Consider the following 17,672-nt stretch of genomic DNA (forward strand, 5'->3'; position numbering starts at 1 on the left):
AACTAGGGTATAAACCCTCATTTTATCAAAAAGTCATTTCTGGCTTGGAAAAAAAGGGTATAAAACCTCATTTGTCATACAAAAGAGGGGGCGAAATATAAATACAATTCTCATTTGCCATACAAATTAACAATCCATTAACTCTACTGGGAATGAAACACTGGTAAACTCATAAAATAATGGCTGAAAAACTTGCGACAGCAAAAACAGAAGAAAAAGCAAAAGAATTGGAAGAAGAAGCAATGAAAGTGGAACTGAAAACCAAGGAGGAGCTGAAGCCCTGGGAGCAGCACTCTGCTGTGATCACCATTCCTCGATTTGACTACAACACCTCTTCTTCTCTCCTCAGTCATTCCCACTCCGGATTCCTCATCACCTGCCCCATCAGTAAGGCCTCTCAATCTCTTCTGTCCAGAAAGTTATGTTCTTTTTCTTTGTTATTTTTGTACTTTATTGGCATTTATTTATGTAATTTGCATGTGGGTTTTTGAAAACTTTCAATTTGATTGTTTGGAATAGTCTGGGCGGTGTGGTGATTGATAAAAATGCTTCCTTTGTTATGTAGAGAGGGAGAAGAGTGCAACAAAAGAAGCCATGTCAATTCTTGAAAAGGTAATGAATTCTGCTCTTGTCTCTTGTCAGTTCTCTGGAATAATGTCAAATAAGGACATTTTAGAAATAAAGAAAGTTCATGCTAACTTGAGAATCAGGACAGTTAAATTGGTTTAGTGAACTTGGTTTTATGGGATTCTTAAATTCTGGCAAAGTTGGGAACTTGGGGTAATCGTAAGTGATTAAGACCGTAGCGGACTAGAATTACTGGTATAATGTGTTCGCTGCTGTAATTGTTTTGGTTTAAGATGAAGAGTAGCAATGTTACGGAATTGGTTTATAAAGAAAGAGATGTTTGAATGATTAAGCATAAGTAAACGGCGAATGGGATGGCAACTAATTGATAAAACTGATGAAGTTTTCCAAACTGGGTGAGCTATGCAGTAGGTAGGCACAGGCATGTTGTGTTGTTCAAATGCATTAGGTATTGAGGGGTTCGACATCCAAAATGCAGCACTGGTTAAATTCTTTTATCACTCATAGATTTCCAGTGTATATATATATGTGAGTTACCAATTTCCTTGAATTTGAAGATTCTTATGGATACATAGTAACCTTAGCTTAAGCTTGAGCACATAACTCATACAGGTTAAGCACAAATTCACCTTACTAATACGGAACCTTTGCATTGTTTTCCTTGAAAATAAATCAGAAACAATAGATAGAAGATATGCAATATTTTCTGCCATAAGAAAATTTTTTTAAACATAAAAGCAATTTAATAAGTGCATGGTTATATTTCTCTAAAGAATGACATGGTCTTAAGTGATCATATTTCTGGAAGGAGAAGACCATTAGTCCAATTTTGTTAGGCATTTGAGACATCAGATATTGTATGCATGAAATATATAGCTGATTGCCAATCATCTATTTTGAGTTCTCAAGAAATAGATATATAAGCTTCAGTTTTGCTTATAACATTAAAAAGGCATTCTTCATTGCAGCAGCTTTGGATAATTGTCTTTTATTCATACCTAAAGGTACTTGTATAGGCATGAGATGTTGCACTCTTCTAGGGCCCAAATAATAAGTGGACAATTTAGAGTTAGCTTAAAATCTTTTGGCAGACAACTTGTTTGGAATTGTTTTTGGATATATTTACACCAGAAGCCAAGTGTTGCTGAGGCTTATCACTATGTGAAAGAAATGAATGAGTTTTAATTATATTTGAAGTCCCCTCCAAAGCCTGTATCATTTTTATTTCTTGGACCTCTCTTGTTGCAAAAGGAAGACAAATAATGAAGCAACTTGGAGAATGGGAAGGTGTGCATCTGGTGCTTGCAAGATTCTATTCTTTTGACTTCATGGAACTTTATAAAAGCTGTGTGTGCTGAATGTTTTCTTAGGGCTTCAAACTGATGTTGTTATATTGACACATTATACGTTCTATTCTTTTTTTCTGAATGCCATCAATATTCACGACTGATGCAACGAATGAAGAGTTTAAAGGAAGAGTAAATTTAAATATTCTTGGAAACTTGGCTGAAGATCCAATTTACCCACTTTGAAGAATGGGTAGTCTTTTTAGGATCTTGAGTTATTTATTAAAAGTTTAAATTCTATATATTTCAGGAGACTTAAAATTTGTGGTGCTTTAGCAGCTTATTGGTATTTTATGTTTTATGGGTATTGGGTAAACTGACAGTGGAGGACACTTCGGCCGTTGTTTGAGACCATAGGCTTATTCATTGACTTTGATGGAAGGGATTTTAATTGAAATGTTGGGATTCGTCACCTCAATTTCCTGTCATAAGATATTCTGGTCCCCAGGGCTGAGCTGAAGCCCAGTACATATTTCATCTACTACTGTACACACACCCACAGACCCAGGTTTGTTAGGCCATCCATGAAGGAGTTATTTAAGTCATTCATTGGTGAATTTTTTATGCATCTTTGTCTTGGAAGTGATGTCCTAAACCTTTGTGTCATATGTGGCTTTCTTCCTGACTTTTTACTCCCATCTTCCATTGCATGTGGTAGTTTCTTTTCCTGTCCTTGAATATCCACCAATGAGAAAGTAAGAGTTGAACCTATCTTCCCCACTGTCAAATAACATTCAGTGTTAAAAGCTTGTGTTAAAATTTTGTATCAATGAGTTTGCTGCTTTTAAGACTATCAGTTAAAAGAGTTCAGGACATTTTTACTGGTCAGCAGCCTGTGTAAGTCAGAAGCTACGTTAGTGTACTTCTAATGGATTTCAAAAGCTGGGGAAGTGCTTTGTTATCTGGGCATGGGTCTTAAGCTTGAAGCATGCTCTATGTTTTTGGAATAGTGAGTTGCTGAAGTTGCGCACTAAATAGAGCTCTAGGATACAATAACTATCTGTATTCTTCTACATCCATCAGTTGCAAGTATAGAAGACTTTTATATCCTGATTGCTGATTGAAACCTGAAGAATTCCATGAGAACAGAAATATCTGTGACCAATCGAACTATTGAATTTTAAGGATGAGAGTCCCTCTGAATCCTTTTATGGAGATAAGAGAATTATGTGTCAAATATAGATAATCTTTTCTTGCTGGCTATTCTATGTAAAGTGTTTTGTCATGGAAACTGGTGGAGAAATGAAGTGAGTCTGGCTGGTGGTGATCTATTGTCATTCTTTAATTTTTTTTTCATTAATTTTTTACAAAATTTGATTGACTTTTAGCTCTTTTGATCTTAGAAGAATGCTTCTTTCTACAACTTTTTTGCTAACCCGGTTCTATCTTGATAGCTATAGTACTTTATGAAATCTTGGTTAAAAGAGTGACAATTAGCACAAGGATAATCAGAAATTGATTGTACAACAGATGGTCTAGTGGCAGAATACTCGAGTTTGGGAGCAATTCTGACATAATTGTTTGATGTGATTGTTAGCAGAGAAATTGCAGTTAAATGAAATCCAGTTATTGAAGACAGTTGCCTTTGGCTTTTATATACTTATGCAACCGAACTTGTGCAGAAGCAGCATGCATGATATTTTTCACCGTCATACCTTTTTTTGGGGTTTAGTTGATCTGATCGGTTAATCCAATTTCATATATATGAACTATCTCAATGGGAAAGCCTGCTTGCATCTAAAGGGTGTAAAGTGTAGTAATCAGCTTAGTGTCTTGTTACCTAACTGCAGTACATTTTCTTACATGTGTTGTGTATGTAAAGCTAAATAGGTTAATTCACGTTAAGTCACATTTATGTTCTGTGAGATGTTGACCAGTTATATGGTTAAATACTCTCTGCAGTATTTCGGACCTTTGAGTGGTCTAAATGCTGAAGGTTTTGAAATTTTGGATGCGAATATGTCAGCTAAAGGGATGAGAATATCAGAATACTCGAGTATGGAGGAGGAACTTGGCAGCCGTATGGAGAGGAAAGATGCAGCCGATGACTTTGGAGAACCTGGTAATAGTTTAAGTCTGGTATTTTAGTTTATACACATGCTTCTACAGATAATGCAAATTATAATGTATAACTACCTGCAAATCCCTCTATATATATATATATATATAACTACCTGTAAATCTACAAAGAAAATGAAGAAGCTGGGGATTTGTCTGCAAGAATAGGTAATATGACTTATATGCATGAAATACTATGAACAAGTTAAGTTAGAAAAAATATGTCACTATAAAGAACAGGAATGAGAAGTTAATAGAAGGGGAAGAGTAAAGAAAATACCTTATGATAGCTCCATCCCTGTGACATACTTGTTTAGCCTAGTTCGACTTTGTGTAAGGCTCTATTACTGCCCATACGCATAAAATCTCAACACCCCCCCCCCCCCAAAAAAAAAACCTTTAGCAAAAATTTTCTGTGTACCCAGTTTGCTACAAATAGTTTATGTGAGAGGTGTGTATCTGTGAAGGTTTTGGCTTCTTAATACAAGAGATAGAGTTCAAGGCAAGATTTGGTGGATTGCAAGTTACAAAGAATTGCTGGAGAAAAATTGTGCAATCCAAAATATTAGAAGGCAGAGAAGAGATGAAATGGGATTTCCCTCTAAAAAACTAACAGATAGCTTCATTTCATTAGAAAATTAATTGTGAGTGCATGAACAGAATGTACTCTAAAAAAGTTGTACAAGTTTTAAGAACTCGTGTTGTTTTACTGCCTATTGTTTCTTTCAACAGCCCTATATTGTTGTACGGTGTGAGAACTGGAGAAGAATAACAAACAATTCTTTTCTTTATCACAAAAGTGATGAAAGAATAAGAAAGATATTGTAATTCGGTACTTACAATAAAAACATGTAGATATTATGGTGTCTTAACTTCCCCATTAAGGTAGATAGTGGAGCAAAATATCTTTGACCGTACATTCAGCTAGCTAGGGCTTGATTATTTAGTTATCTATGACTATCAAAATTACAGAAATCATGTTTAGAAAATAAGTATCAAAATGCACTAAGAATAGAGGACGTATTGTTCATTAATTAACTTGAAAAGCAAACAAAATATGATTGTGCTTCCTCTACTCACAGAAGATTAAAACATGAATTTGACCAAAAAAACGAAGAACTTAAACTATGTACCAATTTTGGTATGTAGTCGGTTTGGCAGAGAATTTGAGTTGGTTTGGTATGTAGGCAACTTATCACAGACTGCTGGTGGTGGTGGTGGTGGTAAACTCCGCGCTCGGAAAATCGAGAATTAAATGCCAGCTTTAGGCTTAGAGGTAACTTTTGGTTCCTGTGGATCCCTAATTTATGGTTTCGGAGGCTTCCATTATTTTCCTCCTCAATATCATGGTCATAGTCCAATGCCCCTACAGCAAATTGGCCCAAATAAGTTTGCTACCCTTTGGCTCGCAACTGTGGGGCAAAAATCACCACATTGTGCTAGGTTGAGCGTGTTCACCACTTCACCACTTGAGGAGGAGGAGCATTCTGCTACCCCTCTTTGGGAGGGGAAGAAGGAAGATGATTCTTCTTATAGGAAGGAGATGAAGAAGGAATCTTGTTTTGTTCCCAACATTGTATTAGACAATAGTCTTCAACTCGAGGTAGAGGAGCATGCTCATTTCTATATTGACGCTATTGACGCAAAGACAGGATACAAATCAAGGACAGATTTTATTTCGATCACATTCATGACAATCCTCATCTGGAAGAAGAACAAAATCTAGTAGTACACAAGAAACTGCTGCAAAAATCTGGTAGAGCTAATCTGAAAGCATCTAAGCTAATTTGATACAAACTGGATGAGGTACTCATCAAGTGTGGTGTATTTAACATCAGGATAGAGCTCCGTTGCCTCCATGCCAAAAGAAGCCTTGATCTCAAAGTTGGCTATTTCTCCCTTCACGAAAAATGTGTATGCCAAAGACAGGAGCAATTTTAATGGCATTGAAGCCTCTGCGAAAGATACAAGAAAAGAAAGCAATTTGATTAGAACGTGGAATAGTAGATGCTATTGTATTAAAAATTAGCAACTTGTGCACTTTTTTCTTATTGTTAGATGACCTTGAATTTTCTTAAGAACTTCGTCCCCTGGAACGTAGATCTTTTCGAGGGTCTTGCCAATTTTCTTTTCCCACAATGATACTATTTCGTTGTAGGACAAGGTGTTGGCAGGGGGTGTAATGTACACACTCTTGTTCAGAGTCCTTGGGTCATCTGCTGCTTTGATGGTGTATGCAGCAATGTCTTCTTCCTTGGTGAAAACAACTGCAACGATACATGAAATTGAAGAAAAAATTGAGAACTCTAAAAGATGATACTAAACCAATCAAGATATGCAGCAGACAAGCCCCTTTCGGATACCTTTTGGATTTCCATCGCCAAGAATGACAATTTTGTCTCTGGGAGGACTTGCAGAGAAAGAGTCTCCAAAGTTGTTGAGGATATAATTCAAGTAACCAGCAAATCCGTTAGACACTAAATAAGTGTAAGGTATCCCTTCTGCCTCAATAGCTCTGCGGATCTCAACCTTGGTCCTGTTTAAGCTAGCAGCAGGCTCAACAGCGTTCGCACGATCCACATCAACCCCAAATTCAGAAGGTAAAAATCTCTGAAACCAAATACAGCTCCTTCTTTAGGAATATGGAAGTCACAACTCACAAAGGGACAAACGCAAAAAATAAAAATCAAGAAAGAATTTGTAACACTGTATTGTGCTTACTTTGATGTTTCCAGCTTCTTTAATTGCTTCAATAATCTTAACTTGATGAGCTACCAAATCTCCCCCGACTGCAGAGATCACTATGTCAACTTGTTTGATTGCATTTACCAACTGCTGATGATTGTGTAGATCTCCCTGTTCAGTCCATGCGTACATGTCAGTTTCTATAATTTCTTGAAAAAAAATTGAAACACTATTTAGACAACGAAGAAAGAAATAACAGCACACATGAAGAAATATGACTCCCAAACTCTTGAAACTCTCGATGATGGCTGCCCTCTTAGGATCTGAAATTGTGCTTTCTCGGACCAGTGCAAACGTTGGGTGCCCTGCTTTTGCGCTCGCTTCCACTAAATATTTCCCGATGTTTCCAGTGCCCCCAATGATCAAAATCTTGCTTTTCACATCCATTTCCAACTCTAGGATAGTAGACTACTGCTGCAAAATTGGATGGAAACCGTATATTGATGGGTTGAACAGATGCAGAGATGTGCTTCGTGCCTATAGGCTGCAGTTTCCTTTTGATGCTCTATTGGCTTCTGAAATTTCTAACGGATTCTATTATTCAATGGAAGATTAGACAGTTGAGCATTCTCAGGAGGTTTCCCAAAAAGTCATGGCACTAACGGATTCTTATTGGCCAAGATGCGCAATGTAATCGGAGATTGCGAAAGAGAAAGGTCAAAGCCAGTTGAATGTCCTTGTGAAACTACTCATATGGGAGATTTAGCGGTAGGATTTCGTCCCTGAATCGGTGATGACCAAACCTGAAGTAAGTGCTGACGAACAAAGGAATGGATAGAAGCCTGTATTCATAGGCATTTAATCCAAACAATACAATTCATATAAGTAATAGACACAGTTTGCTTAGACACTATAATTCAGAAACTAGTCAAGGAATGGAGTCAATCAACAGATTTATTACCTTTTTTGTCACAATCTATGGATGAGGATGGATTTAGCCATAAATCTCTCATTTTTAAGGGTCTCTCCTTTTTCTTTTTTCTTTTTTGAATTTCTTGCTCATTAATGTTTGTTGGGGCAGGTGGTATTTTGAGCTAACTTCTGTGCATTTTGGATTAGTCCAACTTCCAACCCTTAAATATTCATCCCAAGGACATAATTAAAGATGGTAGAGCTTCGCTAATTAAAAATCTAGTTTATTTGTTTAATATCCGACTTGGTAAGCTTGTCCAATTAGTGCTAAACCCTTAGGGCATGTTAATGTACACTAGTTTTTTGCCCTGACGCTGTGCGTCAGGTAGTTGGGATTTCTTAATTTACTATAATGGGTATTAGTCTGGAAAATTGGGGTGTGAGAGGAGTAATTAATTTACTACAATAGGATTTGTTAGATATAGTGTTTTTGTATGTGCATGGGGAATGGACATATCGATGAATAGATTTAATGAGAATTTTAATTATGATTTAAAGGTTTTAATACAAACAAAAAGAATGTTAAAATGATGGAGTCACCTGAGAAGTGGCATCGTGAGAATTTTAATACGAGTGTTAATTATTTTCCAGTTTTACAATTTTTGTCGTAAGGCGTAGGAGCACAGGATAAAAAGATATATTTATAAAGGAAATAGATAAACTGTCACCTGATAAAATGATAGATGTAGTAGAACATTTCTAAACAAGAACGGCCAAAATGAGAGGAAATTGTTTTGCATGACAATATGGACAACTTGGAACATCGGGCAATACAGCAGGTTCTGTAGCTATTGTAGTTAATGGATCAGTCGCAGCTCGTTTTCTAGACCGACGTTGCCTACGCAATGATGGTTCACCAGCATCTAAATTTGTTGATGGAATCTCGTTAGCACCATCAGCAATAGACGCAGATACATTTTGTTCATTTTCCTGCAAACCAGCCAAAGCATACTTAAGGACCATGAATTCAGTGTGGCTAAATCAGTCAATCTGAATTGTAATAGACAAAAACTAATATCTCACCCACTGGTTAGTCTAGCCATAGTACATGCCTAGATAAAACCACCGGTAATATAAGTAGTCTAACATTTATTGCAAGGGGTCTAAACAACAATCTTATTGCATGAAAGATGCTCAAAATAAGCACAAACATACGGTTGGAAATTGCTCTGCATCACTGAGCAATACTGCAGGCTCTGTAATTATTGTGGTCAATGGATTAGTCACAGAGCGTCTTGTACGCCGACGTCGCCTATGCAAAGATGATTCACCAGCATCTGAATTAGTCGTTGGAACCTCGCTAGCACCATTACCAGCAGACCTAGATATATCTCCTTGATTTTCCTTTAAAACAACCAAAGCATAGTTAAAGATTGTGAGTTTAGTATGTTTAACTAAGCCAAACTCGTTTGTCTTACCAAAGTACATGCTTAGGCTTAACCACTGTTAACATAAATAATTTAACATTTATTCCAAAAGATTTAAACAACAATTTATATTGCATGAGACATGCTCAAAATAAGCACAGACATTCAGCTCGAAAGTGCTCTGCATTGTTCTCTGCAAATGACAATACTGAGCCCGAACCTAATGAAGATTCAACGACACCCACACCCATATTTGGCTGATTCACAGCATTTCGGTCATGTATATTAAAAGCTGTGACAGCTAATGTACACACTCCTAATGGCGCATCATTCTTTGTCCCACGCTGAGCAGCAGCACGTTGCTCGCGGCTCCTTCGAGTTTTTCTCAGCACGAGCCTCTTCCAAACTTCCATATACTCTATTTCGACCCATTCTCAAAGCATATTATACACAGCTGAAGCGGAAACGAAACAGACTCCTAAAATGAACTATACAAAAAAAACCACAGCAACAAAAAAAGATTTCCAGCGAAGCCAATCAAACAGTGAAGTACTTCAAAACCAAAAGAAACTTTCCCAAGTTATTTCCGAAGCTACCAAAAAAAACCAAAAAGAAGAGTGAAAGCTAAAAAAAAAGATCCTGCTGACCGCATAAATTGTTCAAGTTATTTCCGAAGCTGCGAAAGAAAACTAAGAAGAAAAATCAGAGCCAAAAAGAGATTGAGCTCACGGCCTAAGTTTGCTGAACAGTAAAGCACTTCAAAACCAAAAGAAACTTTCTCAAGTTATATTTGCTGAACAGCTGAGAACACAAGCAAGAAAACAATGAGAGCAAATTGGTGACCGAGAACGAGCAAAAGAGAATAAGAGCCATGCGGACCCACAAACCGCTTCGGACAGCAACGACCAACCACGCGTGTAAATTAAAAGAGAGCCACCTGGACATAAGTGGGAATGTACAACGAAACCACTGCCACCCATCATCAAAGGACCAAAAGGCCCCCCAAAGCCAGACAAATCACGGCATAACCGGCTCATCTGCACTGTTCACAAGGCGTTGGACGCTTTATATATGTAAGATTTACAAGGCACTGTGCAGTGTGCACTAGGCCAGCCTTGGGCATGTCCTAACCCATGGACAATGTGATTTTTGAAAGCTAGATCCTCAAATGATCATATGTAGTCAATTTGTTCATTTAAGTTCCAACGTATTTTACTTATAGCATTCAGAGCATAGATTGTAAAATATGGTATGGGTATAATACGAGGTATATGTATGCCTATTATACAAGATTTATTTTCAAAGGTACGATTAAAAATTTGGCGTGTTCAGAAAAATTACTCATATAAATTTGTACATGTATAGTACGAATATATTTGAAAATTATGGAACTAAAAATATAGATAAATTTACTATAGTTTTCAAAGAATATGCCACTTCTATACCAATCTTAAACTTATTTTAAAGTATGAGATGTTAAATTTATTAAATTTTTTGTTATCATATTATTTAAATATGTATAAATCTACAATTGTTACATTATATGTTCTTATTTTGTATATAACTCATGAACATATCATTATCATTAAATTTTAATTTTTTTAAAAAATTGAAATATAATTCACAAAGTATGATACATGACAAAAATTTATTACGTGTTTCGTATAGTTAATTGAAAACTATGAGCATTTTTCAAAGTATTTTTGAAATCTAGGAAATGTGGAGTTTTTTGTATGATACGTGAGAACGAGTATTATATAAGCACACTACAAATGCCAGCTAACTAGGACTAAGAGAAAACAAAATGAACAAACTAATATCTTCAAATCATTAGCACGTATTACATCCCTTCTTTCTTCGAGTATGCTCCACTAAAAAAAAAATCATTTCAGATTAATATCCTACCCCTATTTTTTTCCACTAATTGCCCAAAGAAATTATTTTGGATATAACAAAATGGTTGATTATTCTAGAATATAATAAGATGTTTCCACCACTTGTAAAACCTACCAAAGAAATCCATATTCTAAATTTCAAATTTTTGTCCACTAAGCAATTCATGATACTAAAAGAAAAATATTACTAGGCATTTCATCATACGGAGGGTACTATATTTGTTCATATTACTCTAAAATCAAGATTAACATGATAGTTTTTTCTAGTCAATACAATCTTTGTACAAATTGCTATGTATTAGATTAAGAATTAATTTTGTATAAATGAAATTCCGAGTGAATTTACTTCATTAGAGTATATGCTCCTCATTTGCTAAAAAAAAAAAAAAATCTCTCAAGGAAAAACATATGGATTTAAGATGTTAAAAGTAGGGGAAAAAATGTGGTAAACAACTAGTGTTATACCATGGAAGTCACGTATATTAAACATATAATCCAAAAATACTTTTACTCAGGAAAAATAAAATTATTTGTTACAAAAACTCAAAAGATTGGGTCCCTAAGACTCCCGCTCAATACCCAAGTATTCCCATATATATTAAATCCATCCCGCCCAAATTACCTTTGGTTATGGACAGCCCATTGAAGTTTGGGATCATTAGCTCAACAGATATGCTGTAGAGTGAACCCAAAGGCAACTCTTCCATCAGTTTTACTTTACATGGCCTGTGGTGTCTAATCGCATGAAATGAAACATGTTCATTGCAACCCTGTCAAGTTTCTGTGTTGTGATAATGACAAAGAATTGCTTAGAGTTATTTACTTCAAAAATCGAGGGAGGATTCAAATTCAATTTTGGAAAACATCGATCCCAGCATTAATGGCGTGTTCTCAATCACATTGCTTGGCCCTTTGGGGTAAAATCAGATAAAGATCCTTTTTTTTTTTCGGAAAAGATAAAGATCTTACATCATGATAAAATGGAGTTTATAGATTTCAAGTCCAAGAACACAAGCGCCATAACAAGTATAGTTGGCCGTTGTTGCAGAAGTACTACAACAAGTACAGCTAAAACAAACAACCAAAGGAAACAACAATTTGCATCCAAAAAGAAAACAAATCAAACAGAGGAAGAACGAAGAGAAATGCCAAAGGTGATGAAGGCAAAAACTCAAAAGACCACGTAAATACCAAAACATGAAAAGGAATGATCATAATTTCCAAGAGGATTGAAAAAGTAGAAGCCAGGAGAACACCTTACTCAATCAAACCATAGTTCGTACTATGTCACTCCATCAATTTTGTTTTTTTTTTGCCTACAATGTCATTATTTATTCATTATATTTTAAATGATTCTAATTAATCATCACTTAGACAAGTTCGGAGCACATGCACTTTTCTATTAAGAATAAATATGCTCTTATGCTTTCAATGGCATAGATGAAATTTTTGTTTATCAAGTTGGAAAGGAGGGTATCTCACATTTACAAGTCAAGAAATTTTGTTTTCTATATTTCTCTTTTCAAGTCAATTGTCTTTTTTTTTTATTATTATGTTCCTCGATTGCAATTTTTTGTGTGATAGAAAAAACCTATGCATGAGTACAAATCAAGAAAGATCAAAGATGCAAACAACGTATTATAATTTCCTTTGAGTAAGGAAACCGTAGTTTTTTTTTTTTTTTTTTTTTTTGCTTTTGGAGAAATGGTGACTGTAATTTCACTTCAATAGAAAGTAATAAGTTGTAAATAAGCTTGAATAGTTAGTGTGTTTGGATAGAGTATTATTTGAAATATTAATTGAAATAATTACTGTAGCACTTTTTGTGATGTAACGTATGTGAGATAAAAAGATAGTTGATAATATAAAAATGTGTTTATAATTCAAGCGTAATATTATGTGAAATAATACTTTAGCTATCCTTTATGATCCTATCCAATTTTGCTTTCTATTGACGCTAACAGTCAAGTAATATCTATTCTAGGGACTGAAGGCACTTGCATATGATTACTAATCCTGTTTATTGACTAAAGGCATTAATCTCTAGTGCAGTTAAGGTTAAGATGGGGCAAATCCCTTATTTTCTGAAAAATTTTTCATTTGTAAATTCAAAATTGAGAAACTAGTTCAAGAATAATATTATATATTTCAGGCATGCATTTCTGAGATCAAGAATCAAATTTCATTTGAGAAAAATATGAGAATTTAGAAAAATAAATAAATAAATGCACACTAAACCTTCAAGTTTGGACTTTGAAAGGTGTTATCCACTTCATCTTTTGTGCTTCATACACTTCAATGTTTTTTTTTCTTTTGCAGATGCTCTGTTCTATGTCTTATTGAACCAAAACAAGTTTGATGGAGGAAAGTGTCAGTCACAGCCCAATTACGTTAATTCGTCTATACCCACACACTAATAACCCATCGAAAACCACCCACTAATTTTAAATGGATCTAAATTCTCATTGTAAACTTAACACCTTAAGGAACTGAAGGCACTGGCATGTGCTTACTAAACCTGTTTATTGACTAAAGGCACATTAATCTGTGGCTGAGGTTGAGACCAGGATAAAATCGCCCTTAGCTTCTGAAAAATTGTTTCATTTCCAAATTCACAATTGAGAAACTAGCTCAAGAATAAAAATAATATGTTATAGGCATGCATTTCTAAGATCAAGAACCAAATTTCATTTGAGAAAGTTATGCATACAGACTGAGAATTTAGGGGAAAAAAAATGCAAAAAGAACCTTCAAGTCCGGACTTTGGACTTCAAAAGGTGTTATACATGCAAACTAATTTCACTAACTGCTTCATACACTTCAAAATTAACTTAATGAAGACTGCCTTCTCTTTTCTGTAGTAGGTGCTCTGATCTATGTTTTACTTAGCGAGAGCAAGTTTGATGGGGTCAACTATAAAAAGGAAATCTAAATCGATATATGAACACATACTATTTCGAGGAATTGAGCTATTTCATGATATGATTTGATACAAATGTAATAAGCGGTAGAACGGAAAAAGTAAACGAGAACTCAATGAAATAAAAGGAAAAGCTAGTAAGCAACCTGAGACTTATAGAAGAGATGAGTTGACTGAATACCAATTCATGTTGAAAGCTGCAAAGAGTTATCTCTTTAGCTTCTCTTCTCTTAGAGGAACGTGCCTTCCCACCGACCATCAATCCAGTGACCAATGAAAACTTGAGGGATATGAGAAATTGTCTGATAATCTTCACTTTGTTTATCCAAATTCTGTACTTTGTGCACTAGCTCATCAGACATTTCAAAAAACCCAAGAGATTCAAGTCTGGTCAAGTTTTGGATGCCAGAAGGCAACTCCTGCATTAGTTTGCAATCACCTAAGCGCAGACTTCTGAGACTAGGCATTGATTCCTCTTCCACTCTCACCCATTTCAGTCTTGTTAATTGCACAAGCTCTAAGCTCTGGAGTTTTTGAAATCCTCCAATTTTTTTGAAACATATTGTCTCCCCTTCATAAGCACCATAGAGAGTAAGTGATACCAGATTGGGCAAATGTCCGAGGGAGCCTGTTACATTCTCATCTTCTCTCAACCTACTATTGACCAACCGTAAGGTTCTCAAGGATTGAAGTGATGTCACCCATTGCGGTACTCTCTCTAAACGCCCCTTCAACCACAGAGATATGAGGAATTCAAGCTTTGGAGAGACGGAATGTTGGAGATCAAGGGTCTCATCTTCTTTAATACAGGAGATGGTCAACACTCGAAGGTTGGTCAGCCTCAAGAGGGAGGAGAGCAACTCCTTTCCATCTTCTCTTCTCAGCTTTGTGATGGATAATCGCCGCAGCTGCATGAGCTTCCCAATCTCCCTTACTATTTTATCACTATCTGCTTCTATATTAGTCAGCTCCTCCAAAGAAATAAGCTTTCCAATTCCAAGTGGACATTTACAGCCCCAAATTGCATACTCATTTGAATAATCACCCCATCCGCCTAACCAAAGAAAACGGAGTTTTCTTAGATTTAGAATTTCCACAGGCAACTCTGTTACATTGGTTCCTGCCAGATTTATTACTTCAAGGTTCTGAAGCTTCCCAATAGATTTGGGAATAATTTTAACTCCAGTTCTTGCAAGATTAAGATACCTGAGATGAAATAGTTTGAAGACTTGCTTTGGAATGCTGTCCAATTCAGCTCCATGCAAATCCAACACCTTTAGCAACTTGGGATCACCACTTAAGAACTTGGACAAAATTGTAGTTGTGAGAGGATCTTCATACCCAAATATTACCACAGACCGAAGACACTTTAAGCTACTAAATTCTTGTGGATTATCAGTGAAGTTGTGGATTGCTAGGTGTCGAACTTTTTCAGGCCATCTTGTGTAATACCTGGTGGCTACAGTCGTGAAGTCCTGCTCTTTGGATTTTGAAACTAGGATTTCACGCAGAAAATCGTGGAGACCACATTTATTCAATCTGCCATCGTTCAATGTGGATTTAACTTGGATTAAGCTTCTGTTGATGAGTTCTTTCATATAACTCATAGCAATATCGGTGGATGTTATTCTTTCTCTCTCTTCTACAAATCCTAGTGCAATCCACTTCAGAAGTATAGATACCACATCAATTGGATAATCTTCAGGGTAGATGCTTAGATACAATAGGCAGCTTTTAAGATAGTGAGGCAAATCATTGTAGCTAAGTAAGAGTACCCTTTTGATCCTGTCAAGCTTACCACTGCCATCTGCCTCGCCACCAAAATCATGAAGAATCATCTCCCATTCATCTGTCTTTTCCTTGTCCTTCAGAGCCAAAACACCACCTATTGCAACAATTGCAAGCGGTAGGCCCTCACATTTTTTCAGTACTTTTTTAGCAACTTCTTCTACATTTGGAGGACAGTCATTGCTCTGATATGTTCTATTGCAAAACAGAGTCCAAGACTCTTTATCAGAAAGAGGCTCCATCTTATAGACGAAGTCAAGTGATCCTAAACAGGACGCAGAAGCTACATCGGCTATTCGTGTTGTCAATGACAACACGACTAGTGATATTACAGCCAGGCAATACACATTTGATAGCTTCCCAGGCATCTATACGCCACACATCATCAAGGACAAGAATGTACCTTTTTTCCTGGAGGAAGTCTTTGACAAATTCACTCAGCATCAGAACATCCATGGATTCCACTTGGCGAGGGACCAGCTGTCTGATTTCATTGTACAACTGTTGGATCAGATTCTTGATGATGTCACTGAACTGAAAATTTTGAGAAACAGTTATCCAGGCATGGCTCTGAAATTGTTTCTTCACTGCAGCGTCATCATAGACTTTTTTCACCAGGGTAGTCTTGCCGAGTCCCCCCATTCCCACAACCGAAACTACTTTCAATTGGGAGTGGTCATCAAGGATTTTTGAGATGAGCTCTGCTTTTGGCTTATCAATCCCAACAAGTTGAGCTTCTTCAATGAAGAGTGATTGAGCACGAATGTCAAAATCTGCATTTGCCTGTTGGGAAGAGCTGAAGCCTCTTTCTTGAGTACCATATAGGGACTCGTACCTCTGATGCCTTGTTGAAATCTCTCCAACTCTGCCCTTGATGTCTTTTATCTCCAAAGAAATTTGATGGCGAGCTTTCAAATTCTTTATTGAGTTATAGATCGTTCCAACCTTGCCACAGAATCCATCCACGTAACCACGAGTAAAGCGGAAGGTAAAATCATCGAGAACATCCTCTGTATCATAAGCAACTTGTCGAACCTGCTTTAGCCATTCTTGGAGTTGAGAATCATTGTCTTCCTTTGCTTCAGCTTCTCTGAGGAAAGCCTTCATGCTCTCGAGTTCATCTTTGATGAATTGAACGTCTGATTTAAGCCCCCCCAAAAGTGTGATCTCTTGGGAAAGCAAGGTTGAGAGCTGGTTAATCAAAAAACCTGCAGCACTCTCTGCCATGATGCTCAATCAAATTTCTCAACAGCTGGTTTTCTTATCAAAAAAATTTTGAGAGTTGATCCAAATTTCAGAAGATATGCTGTTTTTCTTTTTCTTTCTTTCTTTTGTAGTATAGAGGATGCGGTTTATATGAGCTAGCAAATTCTAGAATTATATGAATTTGAAATCAAGAATGATATGAATTTGGGAACGTATGCTTTTTTTTTCCCTTTGTGGTGTAGACAAGGAGTTTTATTTGGCATTTTGGTAGTACGTATCAAAAGTTATTGTAGTCAAAAAGTGAAATGTCAGTCTACTCAAAAGAAAAAGTATACAGAGCATAACCTAAAAACATAGCTAAAGAATAACTATTCTCTTGGGCTAAGAAAGGCATAGAGAAAATTTTGGATTTCTTTTGATTGTTTAAATTGGAAAGGAAGGTATTTGTCATGTGGAATCTAACAATCTTCAGATAATGTTCAGCTCCCTTCTAATGTTTTCATAATTTGCCCCAAAAGAAATGGCTAGCTATGATTCTAAGTAAAAGTAATAGACAGGAAAAAGAAATATGTTGTCCCTAAGATCCAACTTACTTTAGTAGGGATGATAATCACGTAAAGGTAAAGTCCTTGATTTGCCTCTTATGTCTTTCCTTTATATCTTCTCGCTTACAAGCTTTGAAAATAAAATGTCTTTTATGTTTTCCGGGCCATAAAGGATGTGTTTTACATTATCTAATCAATTCAAAAATGATACTAATTTCAAAGAAGATCGTTTTTTAAATTGGCACTCTGGTAATACTTGCAAAATAACATAAATTCATTGTAACGAAACAAAGAAAGATTTG

At 36.1% G+C, this 17,672-nt stretch overlaps 3 protein-coding genes and 1 pseudogene across 3 annotated transcripts; 1 reads left to right on the forward strand and 3 right to left on the reverse strand.

Moving 5' to 3' along the window:
• The first annotated feature begins 159 nt into the window (after nt 1-159).
• LOC113718363 (uncharacterized) lies at nt 160-4,860 on the forward strand. Its single transcript, XM_027243271.2, has 4 exons — nt 160-387; nt 566-612; nt 3,837-3,996; nt 4,460-4,860. Exons 1-4 carry the CDS (start codon nt 180-182, stop codon nt 4,603-4,605), a joined length of 561 nt encoding a protein of 186 aa, XP_027099072.2. The 5' UTR covers nt 160-179; the 3' UTR covers nt 4,606-4,860.
• Nucleotides 4,861-5,643: 783 nt separating this feature from the next.
• Nucleotides 5,644-7,162, reverse strand: LOC113719673 (phenylcoumaran benzylic ether reductase POP1-like). The gene is made up of 5 exons (XM_027244942.2): nt 6,942-7,162; nt 6,714-6,848; nt 6,356-6,602; nt 6,056-6,259; nt 5,644-5,947 (listed from the first exon to the last, which is right to left on the reverse strand). The coding sequence occupies exons 1-5, from the start codon at nt 7,122-7,124 to the stop codon at nt 5,775-5,777; spliced, it is 942 nt and encodes a 313-aa protein (XP_027100743.1). The 5' UTR covers nt 7,125-7,162; the 3' UTR covers nt 5,644-5,774.
• A 1,078-nt stretch (nt 7,163-8,240) lies between these two features.
• On the reverse strand, nt 8,241-9,929 carry LOC140004430 (uncharacterized). Its single transcript, XM_072072879.1, has 2 exons — nt 8,805-9,929; nt 8,241-8,579 (listed from the first exon to the last, which is right to left on the reverse strand). The coding sequence occupies exons 1-2, from the start codon at nt 9,075-9,077 to the stop codon at nt 8,349-8,351; spliced, it is 504 nt and encodes a 167-aa protein (XP_071928980.1). The 5' UTR covers nt 9,078-9,929; the 3' UTR covers nt 8,241-8,348.
• Nucleotides 9,930-14,045: 4,116 nt separating this feature from the next.
• Nucleotides 14,046-16,948, reverse strand: LOC140021036 (disease resistance protein RPM1-like; annotated as a pseudogene).
• Between the last annotated feature and the right edge of the window lie 724 nt (nt 16,949-17,672).

This window comes from Coffea arabica, chromosome 11e, assembly GCF_036785885.1.
Source record: "Coffea arabica cultivar ET-39 chromosome 11e, Coffea Arabica ET-39 HiFi, whole genome shotgun sequence".
Lineage (NCBI taxonomy): Eukaryota > Viridiplantae > Streptophyta > Magnoliopsida > Gentianales > Rubiaceae > Coffea > Coffea arabica.